A 19485-nucleotide genomic window follows, 5' to 3' on the forward strand; every position below is an offset into this window, starting at 1 on the left:
AAATGTAGCGTGAAGCTAACGTTAGCTTCCTGGTTAGCATTGTCCTTTTTTTTCAGTATTTATGGGCATACATGGTCAGGTTCGAAGCAGCCAGAGGGGGAAAACATAGAACTTTCTCCCATTCCTCCACCATTACTTTAACAAAGGCTGAATTATGAACATGTTTTTCTACTAAATGAAAAGACACAGGGACAGAGTGGGGCAAAGTTGATCAACAGCTCATAAATACTTAAAAAACAGACAATGCTAACCAGAAAGCTATGCTAGCTTCATGCTACATATGCGTTTTTCGTGTCTGCTGAACAATTTGCTGTGAAAAAAACATCCATATGGACCCAATTTAGGTGGTTGGTGTGAGATAAATATGTTTACAGTCTGGCAGAAAATTGTGATTCCCGTGAGAGGTTTTCCTCGCCCTCGGCTAGGCCACGCCCACCTTGTTCGACATGTTGCTGTCAAAAGGGCGGTGCATGGGGACAAAGGGAGGAAGTAGACAACTGTGTAACGTCACACTTTGTGCCTCTCCCAGCTGTGACGTGGACATGCAGTGCACCATGCCCCCGTCACACATGTACCTGCAGCCGGACGAGCTGGAGGAGGAGGAGGAGATGGAGAGGGGCCCCACTCCCCCCATCAGAGGAGCCGCGTCCTCCCCCGCCGCGGTGTCCTACAGCCACCAGTCCACAGCCACCCTGACGCCCTCGCCACAGGAGGAGATGCAGCCCATGCTCCCCGAGCCGCACGACAGCCACGAGAGGAGGTGAGGCCCCGCCGCAGACTGAGAAGCATCGCCTTTAGCTGTGGGAAGTGGGGCTAACACAGTATCATTGCACTCGAAGTGGGAATAATAACCCAAATAATGACTCAAGGAAGAAAGAAAATGCTAATTTGAGTACTGTAACTGTCAAGTAGTAAAAGTTGTGAAATGAAATGTTAAAAATGTTAAAAGAAATTGCGATTAAAAAAAATCTGAAAATCAATCATTCTGAAGAAAAAAAGTACACAAAACCACTACTCGTCCATGCTGTGTGTGTCTGGGCTTGGGCTGGGTCTTGGTGGAAGCGTGGCACACAGAAAGTGCAGCTCTTTAACATTCCCCTGCAGTCGCCGTGGAACTGCGAGGCCTGTCACACATGAGATTGATTGCTTCCAGCGCAGAACCATTTCACCGCGGCGGTAGACGCTTAATTTTCTCTGACTTGACTAAAAAAGTAATATGTATCGACTATAAAAGTTCATAAAAGGCCACCTTGTCGAAAATGGCTTTGTTATGGACCTCTGTGCCGCTTTGGCACGGCGTCCAAGTAAAACTCATGTGTGGTCGTTTTGAAACGGCAGAACACGGCCCGCTTTCAATTTCGGAACAAAGCCACGGTTACAATTCAATGTTGTTTGTCCTTCATCAACGCACACCACAACTTCTACATATGTTTCCATCTACAAAGTCAGTAATGCACTGAGGGAAGACAATTGTTTGCAAAACTATGTATATGAGTAGAACTGACTTTTGCCTTTTTTCTCGTGAAATGAGTCATATATTTGAAAACCTCTTACTTTTACTCCACGACATTTGAAAGATAAATATAATACTTTCTCCTCCACTTCATTTCTATAAAGCCTCCAACATAAAAAGTACATTTGTCCAAATGTTTTGTTCATTTTGAAAGCCTTTAAATACACCCTCCAGAACAGTAGGTGGCACTGTGCAGAGGTTCTGTCTCATGCCAGTGAAGGCGGTTTGTCCCTGTTGTGTTGCCGTACACAGGGGAATTGTAGCGCAGTCTTTGTGTTTCCTCCAAATTATGCTTCCGAACATGTTCTAAGTTACTTAAAGGTACACTGCGTAACTTTTTGGACTATGTTGTTGCCATCAGTACAAAATATGCTCATTATGACCCACTCAACACAGAAAATGCAGTGGGTAATAAATGAATTGATTAGGATGAGAGCCAAACCTGTTAAATCTCAAATTCTGCTGACTTTTGTCTCGTCTCCATGGAGACGAGCTGGAGACGTACCCACTCCCGGTAAAGTTTCAGTCATGTCTTAGGAGAGCTGAGCCGCTCACAGCAAAGGCACTGGTTTCTTTGTACATTTATGAGGTATTTTTCAATTATGAAATTATCTGCCATGAAACAAATGCCTGTATTTCAATATTTGTAATTGGGTATAATGTTACACAGTGTGGCTTTAACAAATACTTCAGTGCATTCACTTAAGTAATAATTTGACAGAGCAACTTTGACTTTTTTCTTGTGTTATTTGCATGTGTTGTGTTTTTAAACCTTGCTGATGAGCCTTTTCCATCTTCCATACCCATGTGACTGTTAGAACCAATCCCAAGCAGCGACTAACAGTGACCTTGAGAAGTCGCCCTGTCAGTTTTGGAATGAGCCGATGAACTCATCCCACAACGGCAGCAGAAGCTTCCGCAACATCACTTTGTTTATTGATTTGGCCCAGGACGTCTTCAACATTAAAACCCTTTGTCTGTCATCTCCTCTTTCAGACGCCACGGGATGAGCCCGCCGCCCCCTCCGCGCCCGCTGTCGCCCTCCCACACGTACAGCTACATCCCCAGCCCGCTGGCCTTGGACACGGACGGGCTGGACGAGACCGAGGAGGACATGCTGGAGGAGGAGGAGTGCGAGGACACGGACGCGGAGATGGCCAACATGCACTTCCACCATCCGCACGCGCCCCCGCACCCTCAACACGCGCACCCCTCGCACCCCCGCAGGCTGCTGCTCAGGGGCCTGGAGCAGACCCCCGCGTCCAGCATGGGGGACTTGGAGAGCTCGGTGACCGGATCCATGATCAACGGCTGGGGCTCGGCGTCGGAGGAGGACAACGTGTCCTCGGGCAGGTCGAGTGCGGTCAGCTCCTCCGACGGCTCCTTCTTCACGGATACGGATTTTGCCCAGGCGGTGGCGGCGGCGGCGGAGTACCAGGGCATCAGGGTGGTCAACAAGTACCCCACCTCTCAGGGGCAGGAGTGTGGGATGAACTCAGGTGGGTGCAGTCTGGGACACATAGTAAGTAGACAGTAAGTTGAGCCTAGGAATTTCTATTCATTCCTATGTTATTGAGTAAGTCTGTTAACAAAAAAGTACAAAAATAGTATTTCATTATTATTGCTGTTACTGGTTTAGGACATTCTATATCATGGAATTGATCACATATCTTATGAACGTGAAAAACAGCCAATCCATGACAGAAAGAAATGGGTTTGCTGTTCCATTGGCCAATGGTTCCCAAAGTGAGGGTCGGGGGCCCTAAAACGCAGATATGGGGTTATCAAGATGGTATCAAGACCAAAAAAGGAAATATATTGTAATTGTATTTAATATAGTATAGGTTTTCTCTACACTCTTGCAACAACATCTCCACTTTAGTAGCTCCTACAGATTTTGTTTCAACTTATGAAGCTTATTCAAAACCATAACAAGATCCAAAATACCTCTGAAAAAACCTTTGCAACTAATACAACAAAATAAATTCATTCTGTTTCTCTTATTCATGTCAGCAAAAGTCTCCAACTTTATCTCTAAATGCATTTTTCCCCTCCCTATTCACCACAGCGTCTCACCCAATGGCCGCTGGCTGCTCTGCTTGTTGGCCACAACACTAGGGGGCGCCATTGCTCCGACATTGCTGTAGTACCTCCACATAGCCGCTAGTCTCCCATTGAAAAGCATTGGAGTTTAGACACGTTAAAAACAACTTTAAAGCCTGGTCCCCATTTTTTTTTAACTATCTAGAGCTAGATATGCCTCCTGTGATGACGCTGGGTTAGTTACAATTACGGAGACCAGGCTGGTTTTCGTAAGGAGAATTTTCGGAATCTCGTACTTAATGAGGGTCGGACTGTTAGCATTGGAGCAGCGCGAGCTACACGTCACGCAAGGGCCGAGTCTACAGTGAAGATCCCGCCCTTATGCCCTTTTTAGGAACATACTTCGTCAGAGCTGGGGAGGAGTCGTCTCTAAATCCGCCATGAATTCCCCCACGATCGTAGTCACTATGGTAAACAGGGAGGAGTGAGCAGAAGCTGTCCATTATATATACAGTCTTTGGTCTCACCTTAAAGCTGCACTAAGCGGTGTGTTGTTTTTTTGTCAGTAGGTGTCAGTAGTGAACCCTGCTCTGCTCCCCCCTCCTCCCCTCACCTGGCTTTTCTCATTGGGCTTTTCCCAATGAGATACGGAAATCTCATTGATCTTGTGTGCAACGGTGAGGGCGAGAGGTGTGGGGGGGTTCTGTGAGGTAAGGGAGGTGCGGTGTCGATCTTCTTCTGTGGTACAAAGTTGCCTCGCTGTTTGTGACAGTGGCGCATCTACTGATGCAATGTGGGAATGCAACCACACCGGTCCGGCAGAGTAGCTTTAAGTGCATTATTAGGGGCTCATTAGCCGTGGAAGGCCTCCTCTGAGCAGAGCCTGTGCCTAACAACAATTTGAATGAGTCAAGAAATATATAAAACATGCTTCATTTTGGTAATAAGTATAAATTACTAAACCTTTTCTCTTGTTTCCTTGCAGCACGCAAATACCAAATAACCCCATCAGGGCCACGCCCGGGCAGCCCCGTGTCCACAGACAGTAACATGAGCATGGCAGCAGTACAGAGGAGGCCCCCCAAGAAACAGAAGCAGCACCCAGGGGGGCAGCGGCGAGACCCCTACAATGAAGGTAAGACTTCACACGTGCACGTCACATCGCCTGTAAGCACAGTTGTGGTGTGGGTGCGTGTGCAGCCCTGGATTCAGTCCTAATCTCCTCCAGCTCTGAGCGGGGCCTCAGCGACCGGTGGCCAGGCTCCAGAGGGCGGGCTCATCTCCCGGGAGCCGTGCCCAGTTTTGGCGCACTGTCACTGGGATGACTGTAATGAAACGGACCCAGGTGTTCTGGCTGTCACCCGAGCGCTAAGTTAGAGGAGGAGATGATGAACCGAACTGGAGCTAAATGCCACGAGCAGCAGCGACTCTGATCAGTGTTGTATTGGATAACAGGGATTTCAGTCTTTCTATTTTCATGTATTTTTGTCACTTTTTCTTTCTTTTCAAAATTGGTGCAGAATTTTAAAAGTGAACTTAATCTGATTTCAAATTCACCTGGAGCATAATAATATAGAAGAATTAAAGGGAGTCCGAAAACTGATGGTCAGTCCTCTCCCAGTGTCGCCGCCTGCTTTACGCTCATTACACACAACCATCAGTTCGACAAAGCCACTGGGACTTAATAGCATTGACCACAACTAGTGCGGTGGGCCATGGGTAAAAGTGGGTGGGCACGACCTGCGGGTCAGATTAGGTCACGGGATTTTCATTTCATCCTGGACCGTTTTGGGGTAGTCAAGAAAAGCCGATCGCTCACACGCATCATTGTACTGTATTCAACCTAAAACTGTAACATCTTTAACGCAGGTTTTTGATATAAATATGAGGCAGATCCAGAGAACACTTTTATGCAGCTAAATAGGGAGGAAGAGTGTGAGGGCGCCACGTTTATTAGAGAAGATTAAAACTAAGGATGTTTTCCATAAAATGCCTCTCGCAGATACAGTATGTATCTTGTTGCTGATGAACCATTTTAGAAGTACAGCTCAATTGCATGAAAAATATAACATGCTATATATAAGATATTAGAATTGTAAATCAAATCGCAATATCTGTCAGAAAAATTGCAAGGTTTTTTGTCAAAATCGTGCAGCCCTAGTCAGAATGTTTAAAATACAGAGGCCAAACAACGGCAGTTACTGAAAACCCCCAAATCATGACGGCAGATACCAGCCTCGGTGTGGACTGGAGTGGACTCCCTAGGATCCCCGCCCACCCTTCAGTGTTCAGCTGCGCTCCCAGGCCTGGCTCCTGCCGCAGGCTCAGCTGGCCCCCGACTGTTGGAGCCTCTTCATATACTGGTTCATATCCAGCTCACTGCATGGAACCAGCCTAATCCCCTTTACGAGAACGCCCCTCCACACACACACACACACACACACACACACACACACACTGACACACACGCCCCTCGGACGGCGCTCGGTCTCCAGTCTCCAGCCTGCTCCCCTGCCCAGTCCTCACTTGTGTTTAGGGACACCGCCGTCAGTCCATCATGGCCTCCCGCTGATTGTGTTTGATCTGAATGGATTGTTTTTCATTTAGATGTTATTGCCTTGCTCTTCCGCCGCCCCACACACAGCCCACAAACACTGGTGCTGAGGGGATTCAATCAAATCTCCCATGGACCACAGCGGGAAAAGAGAACCATTTCCTTCTCCGTACACTCAGCAGATTGGCTCCACACAGATAGATGCGTTGTGTTGTCAAGGTCAGTTTTATACAATGCCCTGAGATAAATGAAACGCGTCTGAAGCTGTGCTGTTTTCATTGACAGTTATCACATATGGCCAGATTAACATCAATGGATAATTGGATGAATCGAGATCATGCAGTGTGCATGACAGTGCTTTAAGCTGAGCACACATTATCATTTTCAGCTGCGGCGAGTCTTCTCGAGTCGTGACTAGTCAAAGACAGACGGAAAAATGTGGAGGGTCAACAACTGGACAACCGGACTTGCGTTGGAATCGTGTATTGTGGACGGCAGAAGGATATGACTAAAATCATGTTGGATTTTTAAAATTTAAACCATTAACCTCTTACCACCCGTCTAAACCAAATGCATTCTGTCCTCTTTTGGCTGTGTAACACCTCATTTGAAAGCTAAGACCCACAAAACTGACCTTTTTCCTCGTGTTGTTGCTGTGTTGTGTCACCTTTTGTAGGTTTTTTTTTCTTTCTTTTTTTTCCATTTTTGTCACATTTTTGTTGAATTTTTGTAATTTTTTTGTAATTTTTTTGTTGAGTTTTTGTCACTTTTTGTTGAGTTTTTGATACATTTTTGTTGTGTTTTTTTTTCACATTTTTGTTGAATTTTTGTCACATTTTTGGTTGAGGTTTTTGTCACATTTTTGTTCAATTTTTGTCACATTTTTGTTCAATTTTTGTAATTTTTTTGTTGAGTTTTTGTCACATTTTTGTTGAGTTTTTGATACATTTTTGTTGCATTTTTTTCACATTTTTGTTGAATTTTTGTCAATCTTTGGTTGCGTTTTTGTCACTCTTTGGTTGAGTTTTTGTCACTCTTTGGTTGAGTTTTTGTCACTCTTTGGTTGAATTTTTGTCACATTTTTGTTGGCTATTTCAGTGCTTTTTCCCCAAGAAGCTTTTTGATTACTTACATTATGTACAATATCCCTCTCTCACTTCGCCTTTTTTGACAGCGTTGTATTTACTCTCATGGACAATTAATATGTTAAAAAAACGCAACTTGCTACTACACCTGCAGTTGCGCTTATGGCCTCTAGGGGCAAGAGTTACTTAGTACTGCTTTAAGACTGACACAGTTGTGTAGTGTGTGCTCAGCTTAAGCTGGATGACTCAGTGTTGCCCATATTCGAGTGCAAACCTCGCCCACAATCTTTATAAAACATGACCCACAGAAATCATACAAGCGTAATGTTATGGAGCAGTAGATCAGACTGTCAATGGATTCCTCACTACACTCAAGATACAGCTGGAGATCTATTCAGGTGTTCCTCTCTGATCCAGGGCAGCAAAAAAAGTGCATCCTGTTGTTGTTGTTGTTGTGTCCTTGAGCAAGACACTTTAACTGCCTACAGTGTCTACAGCGGGGAGTGAATGAGTGTTTGTGAGCGTGAAGGTGGCACACTGGATACTAATAAACCCACAGCTGCAAATTGCATTCTCTCATTTACACATCAGGTCTAGTGCTCAGGCTCACACGCAATTTCAGATGGTGAAGTTGGTGCATCAGGACCACAAAGCGCTTGCACTCGCTATTCAGCACTATTGTTGTAGTACTACACTCCCAAACAGGTCCTACGTGTCCAGGAAGTGCTTTCCTCACCTCTCCATCATCATCAGCCTTCATCATTTCATCGGGAAGTAAAAACACTCTCCACAGCTTGACCATGGCCACACAAGCTGCACGGACTGACTTTATTTTTTTTCAGCGAATGGGGACGAGGGGAGGGTGGGAGGGCCTGATGGTGAGATAGCGTGAAAATCAGGAAGTGTCTGCTGAATTTTCTAAACAACAAAGTGTAAGATGGTGAAAAAGACGTGTTTGAGATTATTAACACATACCTGCATTAATCGTAGGTAAATGACTGTTTTTGCCACACGGTAAATGGATTGAAGCACATAGCGGGCACACAAACTATGGCCTCTCGCTCCCCTTGCTGCTCCATGAATCACCGCGTCGATACCCGTCTCTGCGCCTGCCTCTCGGAGCGTGGCCTTGGCCGTCTAATTAAAGCTCCGGGCCCGGGGTACTCTCTCACTTTGGCAAGCCCACCGACGCCGCCTGGGCCCGGGCATAAATCCCCGCGGCTGAGGGGGCCGTAGCTCAGGCCGCTGGAACATTGATGGGAACAGGCTGAGCAGCGATCTGGAGGGAAAAGTGGAGATATGTATTAAAAAAAAAAGACTGTACGGCCGCCGCAGAGCCGGGCGTTATCGACGGCTCCGGCTTTGCGTTCAGGTGCGGTGGAGGTGGAGATGAAACAGCCATAGGAAGACTTTATCTTTATCTACTTTGCTTTGTTGATAACTCATCTCAGTGTTGGCTTTCTCCCTTGGACTGGTCTCGCTGAAACCTCATGATGTGTTGCTTCATCACTAGGCTGTTTGGTTTTCTGAATTTCTCGTTTCAAATTGGCCCGTTGTGTTTCCCTACAGTGACTTTCCGTGAAAGCTTTTGGCTGCACTTTTTAAAGGAACAGGCCACTGTTTTTCCATACTGAGATATGTTCTTACCTGAGCTTAGACGAGTTGATACATATCTGTCTGGTCTTTGTGCCCGTGGAAGAGCTTGGTCACTTCTAACTTCACCCCCGTTTGGAGCTATAGGAATACATTGGGAGAGGCCAAATGCTAACGACATTTTTGGTCGTTTTGCGTGACTGAGCGCACGCACAAAGACCAGACAGGTACGCATCAACTCGTCTAAGCTCAGGTAAGAACATATCTGAGTATGGAAAAACGGTGGCCTGTTCCTTTAACCAAACTTTGTTGTCGCAGGTTGGAACAACCTTGTACATTTGGGCAGTTCTTCTTCTGCTGTTGAAGTACACTCAATCAAATCAATATTGAGATTATATATAAAAATATATTTTAGAATAAATACATTTTTGTTGCATATAACTAAAATATAGCCTAAACTGAGACCATGCTCGTGAAATATTTACAACTGACTTATTATCCACTTAGTAAAAAATTACAATAATGAATTAGACCAAATCACAACAATTACCTTTTTGTCCCTTCTCATCATTTTGAACATAATTCAAAACATCCCACATGGTCATTTATATCATTTACAATATAATAATCTTGTACTGAGATATTTTTTGTAAATAGCCTACATCATTTCTTGCTATTTGCTCATGATTGCGGTTTGTGCTTGTGAGATAAGTTCTTATCTTTATCCAAAACATTTCCAAAGCTCCAGACTGAGCTGCAAACAACTGCTTCCTCTTTCCAAGCAGCACAGGCTCATCTGCATCTCTGTGGAGGCCGAGACGTGTGAATCCAGTCCTGTGATCGGTGCAGGGCGAGCGTGGAGCAGCAGACACACCTTTATCCTTTCCTGCTCAAACCAGCCTGTCGCACTCAGCAGACTGCACCAAGAAACGTGAGATGCTAAATAGCTTTTTGCCTCACTTTGAAGCGTCCTAATCTGGCGCGAGGGTGTCCAGGGTGGCCCCTTTAAGAGGAGCCGTGGAGCAGATGAGAAGACATCGATCGCCTCCTCTCCCCCCGGTGTGGCGGCGTATGGAGGCTGGGATGTGCCGCTGGAGACTGGCCTCCTGTGAAGAATGGCCCAAGGACACGCCGCATCGATCCGTGGGCAGAGGGATTCTCCTACAGGCAGCTGCTCGCCCTCACCGCCCCTCTTCCTCCAAGGTCTTTAAGCGCTGAGGAGCGGCTCGTAAACAGCAGCGGTCCACTCGGACAGCAGCACGCTGGATCGCTTTGGCTCTGGTGTTACCAAGTAGATGAAACCTGCATCGAGATCCTACTGGGCTTGTGTGGTTTTTGTCGCTTTTTTAACAGCTTCACTCCCATTGGCTACATCAGACGTCCTGTTTCGATGTTTGAGCCGTCTGACTTTTTCTTTTGCGACGGGAAGGGAAGGAGAGCTTGGCTAGATTGCGCAGCACAGGTCATTTGAGTGCTGAAATGACCAGAAAAAGCTCAGTGAAGGTGTATGGGCTTTAAATACGTGGAGGAGCTTTCCCGAATCACAATGGGCTGTGGGATTGAATACACACAATAACAGAAAACATGTGAATGAAATGTGTTTCTGAAGCCTCTCAGTCGTCCAGGGATAATCCATTTCAAACATCAGCGCCTGGAAAGGGTTGATTGAGTGGAAGTGGGTCAGTGTTTAAACCGGTTATAGCTTTTGTTTTCCCAGTCTGACCTGTGACAAAAAGAGGAAGAATCACGGGGCAGAACCATCACCCATCCTCTGATCCACTGACCTCCCTTCTCTCCCCTGCTCCTCCTCAGGCCTCCCCCCTCCGCCCATCCCACCCCCGGCGGTGCTCAAGTCCCCCACACACCCGTCCAAGGCGACCACGGAGGGGCGAGGGGTGGTGTCCCCGAAGGCAGGGGACAAGAGAGGGCTCACGGGCGGCAGCTACCGGCCCAGGGACGCCTCGGACCAGCGGAGCGGCTCGTCGGAGCGGAGAGAGGCCCAGGAGAAAGCAGTCAGCCACACGGGCAAGGGGAGCAAGAGCCGCCAACACACAGGTACGGAGGGAGGGGAGAGACTGTGTATCTATATGAGAGAGGTCTTTCCTGTACCAAATGGCCTTTATTCAGACTACAGTATATCGCTACATGTACAGTTACTGCGATCACTGATGCTGCTCCTCCAGCTGCTGCTACTTGTACTATGACTAGTACTACCAATGATTAGCATGCATCTCCATACAGAAGTGGACGTAGTGTAAGATGTACTCTCGTCTGCCCCCCCGCAGGCTCAGAGGACATCCTGCCCTACAGCCGACCACAGTTCCCCACAGTGAACAGCCCGCGGGACCCCAGCTCCTCCAGCTCCATGTCCTCCAGGGGGTCCGGGGGCCGCAAGAGAGGAGAGGGCCACCAGGGGGGCCGCCGGAACCCCAACCCCGCCGACATGAGCCTCAGCACCACAGGGGCCTTTCAGCCAGGAGAGGAAGAGCCGGAGGTGAGAACTTACTGTATACTATTTTAACTCTTACTTCAGTTATTATCTTGTACTTTTCACTAAATGTATTTTAAAGTAAAGTGACTCTTCTGTAAGTACATTTTTAAGACTATATGAAGCTGGGGTCTAAAACATTCTTTACCCAGGGAGTTACTTTTATGAAACAAAAGTGTCAGAGAGCTACTTCTGCTTTAAAGACACTTGTGTATCTGTGTGGCTTAGGTGGATCTCAGGAGATTGTTCTTTATCTTTATCCAACTGTATTTACTGAACACAAACAAAACAACACAGATAAAACATATATATATATATATATATATATATATATATATATATATATATATATATATATATATATATCACCCCTTGAGTCTGTAATCAGGTTGTCTTTTTCCGAATTTCAGCTTTTGTGGTTTATTTTTTTAACACTTATTCAACAACAATGATGATTCTTGTTTTTATCCTGGAAAGCGCTCTGGGCACCTTCTGGTTGTTGTTGGGCGCTATACAAATAAAATTTGATTGATTGATTGATTGAACAATGTTAAAGGAAAAGACAATATAACACATTATATTGTACAATTGTCATTGTCATGCCAGGGTGACTGTGGGTCCTGATGCTGCACCAGAACCACTGCTATAAACAGACAACTTGATTCCAGCCACAGTTTATCACATACTTCAAGAGACAAAATGAGGAATAATATCAGTGCATTGTTAATGGAAGTACAAAAAATTGCTGCGTTTTCATGAACTCATTTCATTTATTTATTCATTTGAGCAGAGTATTTAAAACTTTCAAACAGAAGAAAACAAAAACAAGACTTTGTGCTCAAAAGGAGTAGGACGTTCAGAGAACTTATAATGAAACTAATCTTTATCTCTCATTCAAGTAACATCACATAAACTTTCAGCTCAGGCAAGAAACTGATGCGTGAGTCTGTGCGTATGTATTCATATAAGTCCTTTATGATCGTACAATAAAGGATTTATCATTTACAGTCGTACAAAAAAGTAAAAATAAATTATTTGTCATTTACAGTCGTACAAAAAAGTAAAAATAAATTATTTGTCATTTACAGTCGTACAAAAAAGTAAAAATAAATTATTTGTCATTTACAGTCGTACAAAAAAGTAAAAATAAATTATTTGTCATTTACAGTCGTACAAAAATAAATACACCATGTGGTACTTAAGAGTTATACCAAGGCACATCTCTTTCATTCTGATCATATAAAAATATACTTCAATATCGCTCAGCGCTGCTATACCAAATATACCATATGTAAAAGCTCTGTATAACCATGTCGAAATAGAAACTATTTGCCTATAGTCATACACTTACTGACAGGACAAAGGAAAAGAAGAAAAAAAAATATTCAAAAAGAATTCATCATTTAATGTTTTTATTTGACCTTTGTTCATAATTCATACTTTCAAACCGCGAGTTCAAACCGGTTAGATCTTTCTCATACCATTTCACTCCACACGGCTGCGCCTTTTTGTCCCAGCCCAAATAAAGATCCATACTTAAAGAGCGCGGGTGTGGGACAGGGGAGGACCAGAGTTGGCGACACAGATGGATCTGGTTTAACCTTTTATTCCTGTTTATTCCACCAGGTTTACGTATCTTAATGAAAAAACCCCAACATTGTTTACCTGTGTCAGCCTCGGTGATATTGACCTTCCCCTTCTCTCCTGCAGATGATCGAGAGCTGAAGACCCCCACCTTTAGAAGAAACTGTCCCGATTCGTCCGTCGTCTCTCCGCCATTTTGGATCTCCACTTTGGACTTGATTCATTTCTCCACATCTCTGTTCCTTCACCAAACCCACCAACGTTTTTTTTTTCTTTCTTTTTTTCCCGTAACTTCCGACATCTTTTCTTTTTAGCAAAATGACAAACGAATGGCGCGGGGATCCCTGCGCGGCCTCGCATATTTATGTTCGATTCCGATGCAATATAGAGCAAACAAGCGCGGCTTTGCCTTGACGTGGGACTCTATGGGGAGGAAAAAAAAAGCTGCATTTCGGGGGGACAGACTGTGTGTAAATATCAATGTAACGTCCGGTTTGTTTTGACCCGCGGTGGTACCTCGACTCGTCTTCCTCGTTTTGTAATTTTCGGGAATTAAAAAAAAAATCTAAATATGTCATTATTTTGGTCCATTTCCATCCATGTTGTAAATTGCTCTCTCGGTTAGCCGCCCCCAAGAAAGTGCCACTTTGGTTGGGAGATTTTTCTGTTTTATTGTTTTGTTTTTTGTAATGCACTGTTTCGTCGTCTCGTTAAATGTTCTATGTTTCTTTTGGTTTTAAAAGCACAATCACTAAACTTTATTTTAAACCATTTTTATCTATTAACCTTTTTTGTCTTTTTGACAGAAAATGAGTGTAGTTAATCCTCAAGCTGGCTGCAAAGTTCGGTTTACGAAGGATGTTTTTTTTAATTGTTATAATAATTATTATTATGAACTTGAAAAGAGACCCCTCGCGCTCTGACGGGACGGGACGCCCCTGCAGTCCGAGTGACACATTTGTAGCTGCAATGTATATAATTTTTCAAAAGCCGATTGTGAGCTAAGCGGTCGCAAAACAAGTGGGGAAGGTAAATGCACTTAAAGCGGTTTGGAAAGAGGCGCTGGAGGCCCGGGGGGGAGGGGGGGCGGAGTCCTGAGGAGAGGGGTCTCTTTTCAGCCATTGCCAGGGCATTGGACCCTCCAGAAGAAGGGTGCTGTTGTTTATTCATAGGACATCTGCAAACGTTTGTTTCGTATGGCGAAAAATAAAAATGAACTAAAAAAGTCAAATAAAAAAGTTCAAATTACCAACTGTCTGTTTTGTCATATCTCGAAACGCTTCCCCTCCTCGTCACGGCCGGGACTGAATCATCCACGAGGAAAATGATGTGCTTAAGAATGTACTTGATACTTCATTCAGGAGGATTTACTTCTGCTTACCATCCATCGAAAGTATTTTTGAGTGAAACAACTGTCAAATCTGAACCGAGTTGCTCATGAGTCCTGGTATCTTTAAGCTTTTGTGGCAAAAATGACAAATAGATAATTCCCATTTGTCTCCGCTCTTCTGGAACTCTTTCTTTTATTTTACACTGCCACCACCAGGAGTCAGTAATCATGCTAACTGTGAACATCTCCACATTAGATTTCCTCTTAAAGGCCCTGTGACACACCATCTTTATCAATAAAAATAACAATTCCCGATGTAACCCAGGTGGGAAAACCTGCCCATCCCTGTATTGTATTGTCTAAGCCAATCACGGTTCGCTGTGCGTATGACGTCACGCGGTTACGTGGGTCAGCGCGACCAGTCGCGTACGTTCTAATATGCCGCTGTAGTCAGTGCGAGGAGGAGCCGTGGGGAAGCTACACGAGAGAGAGCTGCAGGAGCCTTCCGCCGTGCCTTGGGGGACCGTGAGGAAAGCGCGTTGGGTAGATAGGAAGCGCGGAACTGGCCAGGTTCCCAAGATTGATGGCGAGCTATGAAGGAGGCCTAGCCTAATGAACTGAACCTAAAGATTTGCACACTGTGCTGAAGCATCACTCATTCCTGCCGGGCCGGTAGGAGGCGCTCTGCAGCCGCAAACCTCTCACCCCACGAACTCTCTTTTTTCCCCTTGTCCACCACACACGCACACACCTTCCCTCCCCCGAACTTTCATTCAATTCCCTTGGACTTTATTTACAGAATCTCAGACGTGGGATGCTGTATTGAACTTTGGGCGGGGTGGGGTTGATTTTGTTTTGTGGCGGTTTCAACGCAGACTGTATTTGTGAAACAGCTTCCAGTTACTGTTGTCCACATATTGAGCTCATTGATCTTATTGAAGGGCCCGCGGTTATTAATTAGGTTTCTATTCACTGTAAATATTGTGCACTGCAACTGTATGTCATTTTCATTTTCATTGTTAAATATATGGTACCAAAGAAAAGCCAACTAAATTTCAGTCTCCTGCCTCTCCCTTCTAGAGCCGAGTCTATACTTCTGACACTAGCCTATACGATCCACTCCATGGGTAGCATTTAATCTGCACCGCACTTGCTACACCACACACTGACAACTTTGCAAGAAAAGTTTATTTGGATGAAGTCAACGTTTAAGTTCTGAGAATTTCTTCAGGCAAATAGCTCCATCTTTACAAAACACAGTCACCATCTGGAATTTTCAACCCTTGTGTTCCGTCTCATGACACTTTTTGCAATTTTTTGCAGTTTCCATATTTGAGATATTTGATATTTTTTTGTTGCAAAACGTGACCAACATTTTTGTGCATGTAATGTACTACCTTATGTCATGTTTTTGACAGCTGTAAAAAATATAATAGACAAACAACAAAGAAATAAAAGTCACAAATGTTACTACTCTAAACAGAAGGAACAACAGATAACAAGAGTTGATGATTTTATAGTGTGATGGCAGAGCGATGAAAAAGTGAGTTTATAATGAAAGTCAAGGGGGCAGAAAATATCGCGTGACACTTTACATAAAAACAAAAACAAAAACTATCCAAATCAAAGTTGTTACTGATCTGTGACTTACCCAAGGGTGTTTCAAATGTAAATCCAATTCCAGCCCTAACTAATATTTTTTACATGGAAAATGAGCCATTTTTTGTGATATTTTTGTGTTCATTTTTTTAAATTGGGCTATTAAATAGTTCAATATTTTTGATATTTTTACAGCCGTCAAAAAAGTGGCACAAAAAGCCACGAACATGGACATAAGGGGAGTGTTTCCTTAACCTCATTTTCCTGCAAGTGCACAGGAAAGATTGAAGCTCACGCCTTCAGATCACAGTCAACACAAGTCTTCTAACCCGATGCTCGACCACCAGGAGTCTTTAAATGTCCCTCCCAGAGAGGACCAGGGCCTCAGGGGCCTCGTGCAACCAGTGTCTGAGTGGGAGCTGATGTTTGTACCCAAGAACTTCCTAACCCTCTGTTGCAAAGGTCATGTGGGACACTACATATTTACAAAACACACCTTTAAACTACATGCGTCATCGATCTTATTACCCAACTCTCGACTAACTGAGCCATGTCTTCCTTCATCTGACAGTCTTTCATGTCATTAAAATGAATGGTGAAGTTCCATCCATCCATCCATCCATTTTCTTCCGCTTTATCCGGGGCCGGGTCGCGGGGGCAGCAGTCTCAGCAGGGATGCCCAGACTTCCCGATCCACACACACCTCCTCCAGCTGTTCTGGGGGGACCCTGAGGCGACACCAGGCCAGCTCGGAGACATAGTCCCACCACCGTGTCCTGGGCCTTCCACGAGGCCTTGTCCCACTAGGACATGCCTGGAACACCTCCCGCGGGAGGCGACCAGGAGACATCCGAAACTGATGCCCGAGCCACCTCAGCTGCTCCTTTCGTCGTGAAGGAGCAGCGACTCTACTCCGAGCTCCTCCCGGGTAACTGAGCTCCTCACCCGATCTCGGAGGGTGCGCCCAGCCACCCTGCGAAGGAGACTCATTTCGGCCGCTTGTATTCGCGATCTTGTCCTTTCGGTCATTACCCAAATCTCATGACCATAGGTGAGGGCGGGAACGTAGATCGATCGGTAAATCGAGAGCTTTGCCCCGACTCAGCTCCCTCTTCACCACGACAGACCGATACAGCGACCGCATCACTGCTGACGCCGCACCGATCCGTCTATCGATCTCACGCTCCATCCGTCCCTCACTGAGAACAAGACCCCGAGATACTTGAACTCCTCCACTTGAGGTAAGGACTCCCCACCGACCTGTAGAGGGGAAGCCACCTTTTTCCGGTGGAGAACCATGGCCTCAGATTTGGAGGTGCTGATCCTCATCCCGGCCGCTACACACTCGGCTGCAAACCGCCCCAGTGCGTGCTGAAGGTCCTGGTTCGTAGAAGCCATCAAAACAACATCATCTGCAAACAGCAGAGATGAGACTCTGAGGCTCCCAAACCGGACACCCTCCGGCCCCCGGCTGCGCCGAGAAATTCTGTCCATGAAAGTAATGAACAGAACCGGTGACAAAGGGCAGCCCTGGCGGAGACCAACACGCACCGGGAACAGGTCTGACTTACTGCCGGCAATGCGAACCAAGCTCCTGCTGCTCATACAGGGAACGGACAGCCCTTAGCAGAGGGCCCCGGACCCCATGCTCCCGGAGCACCCCCCACAGGGCACCACGAGGGACGCGGTCGAACGCTTTCTCCAGATCCACAAAACACATGTGGACTGGTTGGGCGAACTCCCACGAACCCTCGAGCACCCGACGGAGGGTATAGAGCTGGTCCAGTGTGCCACGACCAGGACGAAAACCGCATTGTTCCTCCTGAATCCGAGGTGAAGTTGTTGAACATTAATGTTTCTCTCAGACCTGGAGACTGTGGGGCCTGGCTCTGGGAAAGTGTTCATTGTCTCTATGTTGTTTCTCTTGATGTCCTTGCAGACACATCAGCACACTGACTGTTGCGGTCATGAGTTAGTTAGAGTTTACAATGATCTGGACATTTACAGACTCCTGGTCCAAGACGTTGAAGATGGCATGAGCACAGTGAGTGGAGGACTTTGTAGAAAGACTTGGGTCGCCTGTGATCTTAAGATTGAAAATAGGAGTGACACTGACACTTAAAGCAGTACTAAGTAACATGTTTACCTTAATAAATCCTCTCCGTAGTCCCTGTGGGGGTAATACAAGTGTTTATGGGATGATTGGGGGGTCTTTCATCTCCCCCTGGTGTCTCTGGCCAGAAAACCATGTTTGCAACTTGACTGCCACCGGTCCGGAGAAAGCAATACACACATGTAATCACCAAGAAGAAGCTAACATGCTAACGGGCAAAGCTAACTGCGGGCTAACGTCACTTTAAACAGTATTTACAGCCAAGTTTGAGTGAAAAAAAATATTTCCATTGTATAATTGGATGTACAGTAACCCTCTCTCCCTTCACCTTTTCTGTCAGCGTAGTATTTACTCTCCAAGACAATTAATAAGTTAAAAAAACGTAACTTGCTACTACACCTGCAGTTGCGCTTATGGCCTCTAGGGGGAAGAGTTACTTAGTACTGCTTTAACCTCTCAGCCACATTAGCACACCAACCACTAAGATTTGTTTTTTTACGTCACTTTATCTATTTAGTGAGCAAGGCATGCTGACCTGGTAAAATCTTTGAAGGCTATGAAGGATTGATATGCCAAATTTCCTTTCCTTCAAAGAAACAAAATTGTATGTGATCTGAAACAAAAAAAAATCATGTTCTATATAAAAAATAAAACCAATCCATAGAGTAGGGAATACAATATTTAATACAAAACTATTTACAACATCTGATTTGAATGGTTTTGATCATTGTATTTTGTTTTACTGTTATGATATGGTTTGTGTGTGTTTTCTTTTTGCAGCAGAGCAGTGTGTGGCAGGGGGCGTGGCTGAGTCCTCCTGGTGCTGCAGACTGGACACCTGCACGCCATGACCTAATCAACCACAGTATGAAGGCCTGGATCAGTGTTCATTTTGACAACATATTTTATTTTAATTTTAGTCTTAGTCTTTTGACTAAAATGCAATTTAATTTTAGTCGAGATTTAGTCTAAATTTAAAAAAAAAAAGTAGTCTAGTTTTAGTCGACTAAAATTGCATGTCAATTTAGTCGACTAAATTTAAGACTAATTTAGTCGACTTTGCATTGATAATATTCATTATAATCATATTTAATCGTGGTCCTCGACTTCATGGAGCTGCTTCCACATGAATGAAGCACAGACCTGTTCATTTGGCAGTGAATTTACATGATCTGAGGCTCTTTCAGACGCTCAATAGAAGTTTGGATGATTTTAGTCTCTCCTTTTCATTTTTATTTAGTCTTATTTTAGTCGACTAAAATATCTGGACATTTTAGTCACAGTTTTAGTCTCATGAGAAACTTTTAATTTATTTTAGTCCAATTTTAGTCGTCAAAAATGTCACTTTGACTAAAATTAAGCCTAATTATTTATTCGACGAAATTAACACTGTTTTTGAGAAGGTCCTGTTGTGAGAATAAGCTTTAAATTCTGCGTGACTGACCTTTCAGCTGGTTTATAGTTTTTCACAGCATTGTGTCTTTCTATGCTGGAAGTACATTGTTTGGTTACTTCAAGTGTTTATCATAAACTGGTCCTCACACTTCAATAAACTAAGGAATTTAATTAAAAATTCGTCATTT

General features: G+C 44.8%; 1 protein-coding gene across 1 annotated transcript in view; it reads left to right on the forward strand.

The window, feature by feature from the left end:
• LOC306964918 (roundabout homolog 1-like) overlaps window positions 1–13492 on the forward strand; it is a 461783-nt gene extending 448291 nt beyond the window's left edge. The window contains 6 exon segments of the mRNA XM_079559087.1: window positions 530–760; window positions 2510–3012; window positions 4542–4691; window positions 10601–10843; window positions 11074–11282; window positions 12987–13492. Coding sequence (XP_079415213.1) covers window positions 530–760; window positions 2510–3012; window positions 4542–4691; window positions 10601–10843; window positions 11074–11282; window positions 12987–13001 — 1351 coding nt within the window. The 3' untranslated portion in view covers window positions 13002–13492.
• Window positions 13493–19485: the final 5993 nt, after the last annotated feature.

Source organism: Gobius niger (genome assembly GCF_951799975.1).
Source record: "Gobius niger genome assembly, chromosome: 1".
Taxonomy (NCBI): Eukaryota; Metazoa; Chordata; class Actinopteri; order Gobiiformes; family Gobiidae; genus Gobius; species Gobius niger.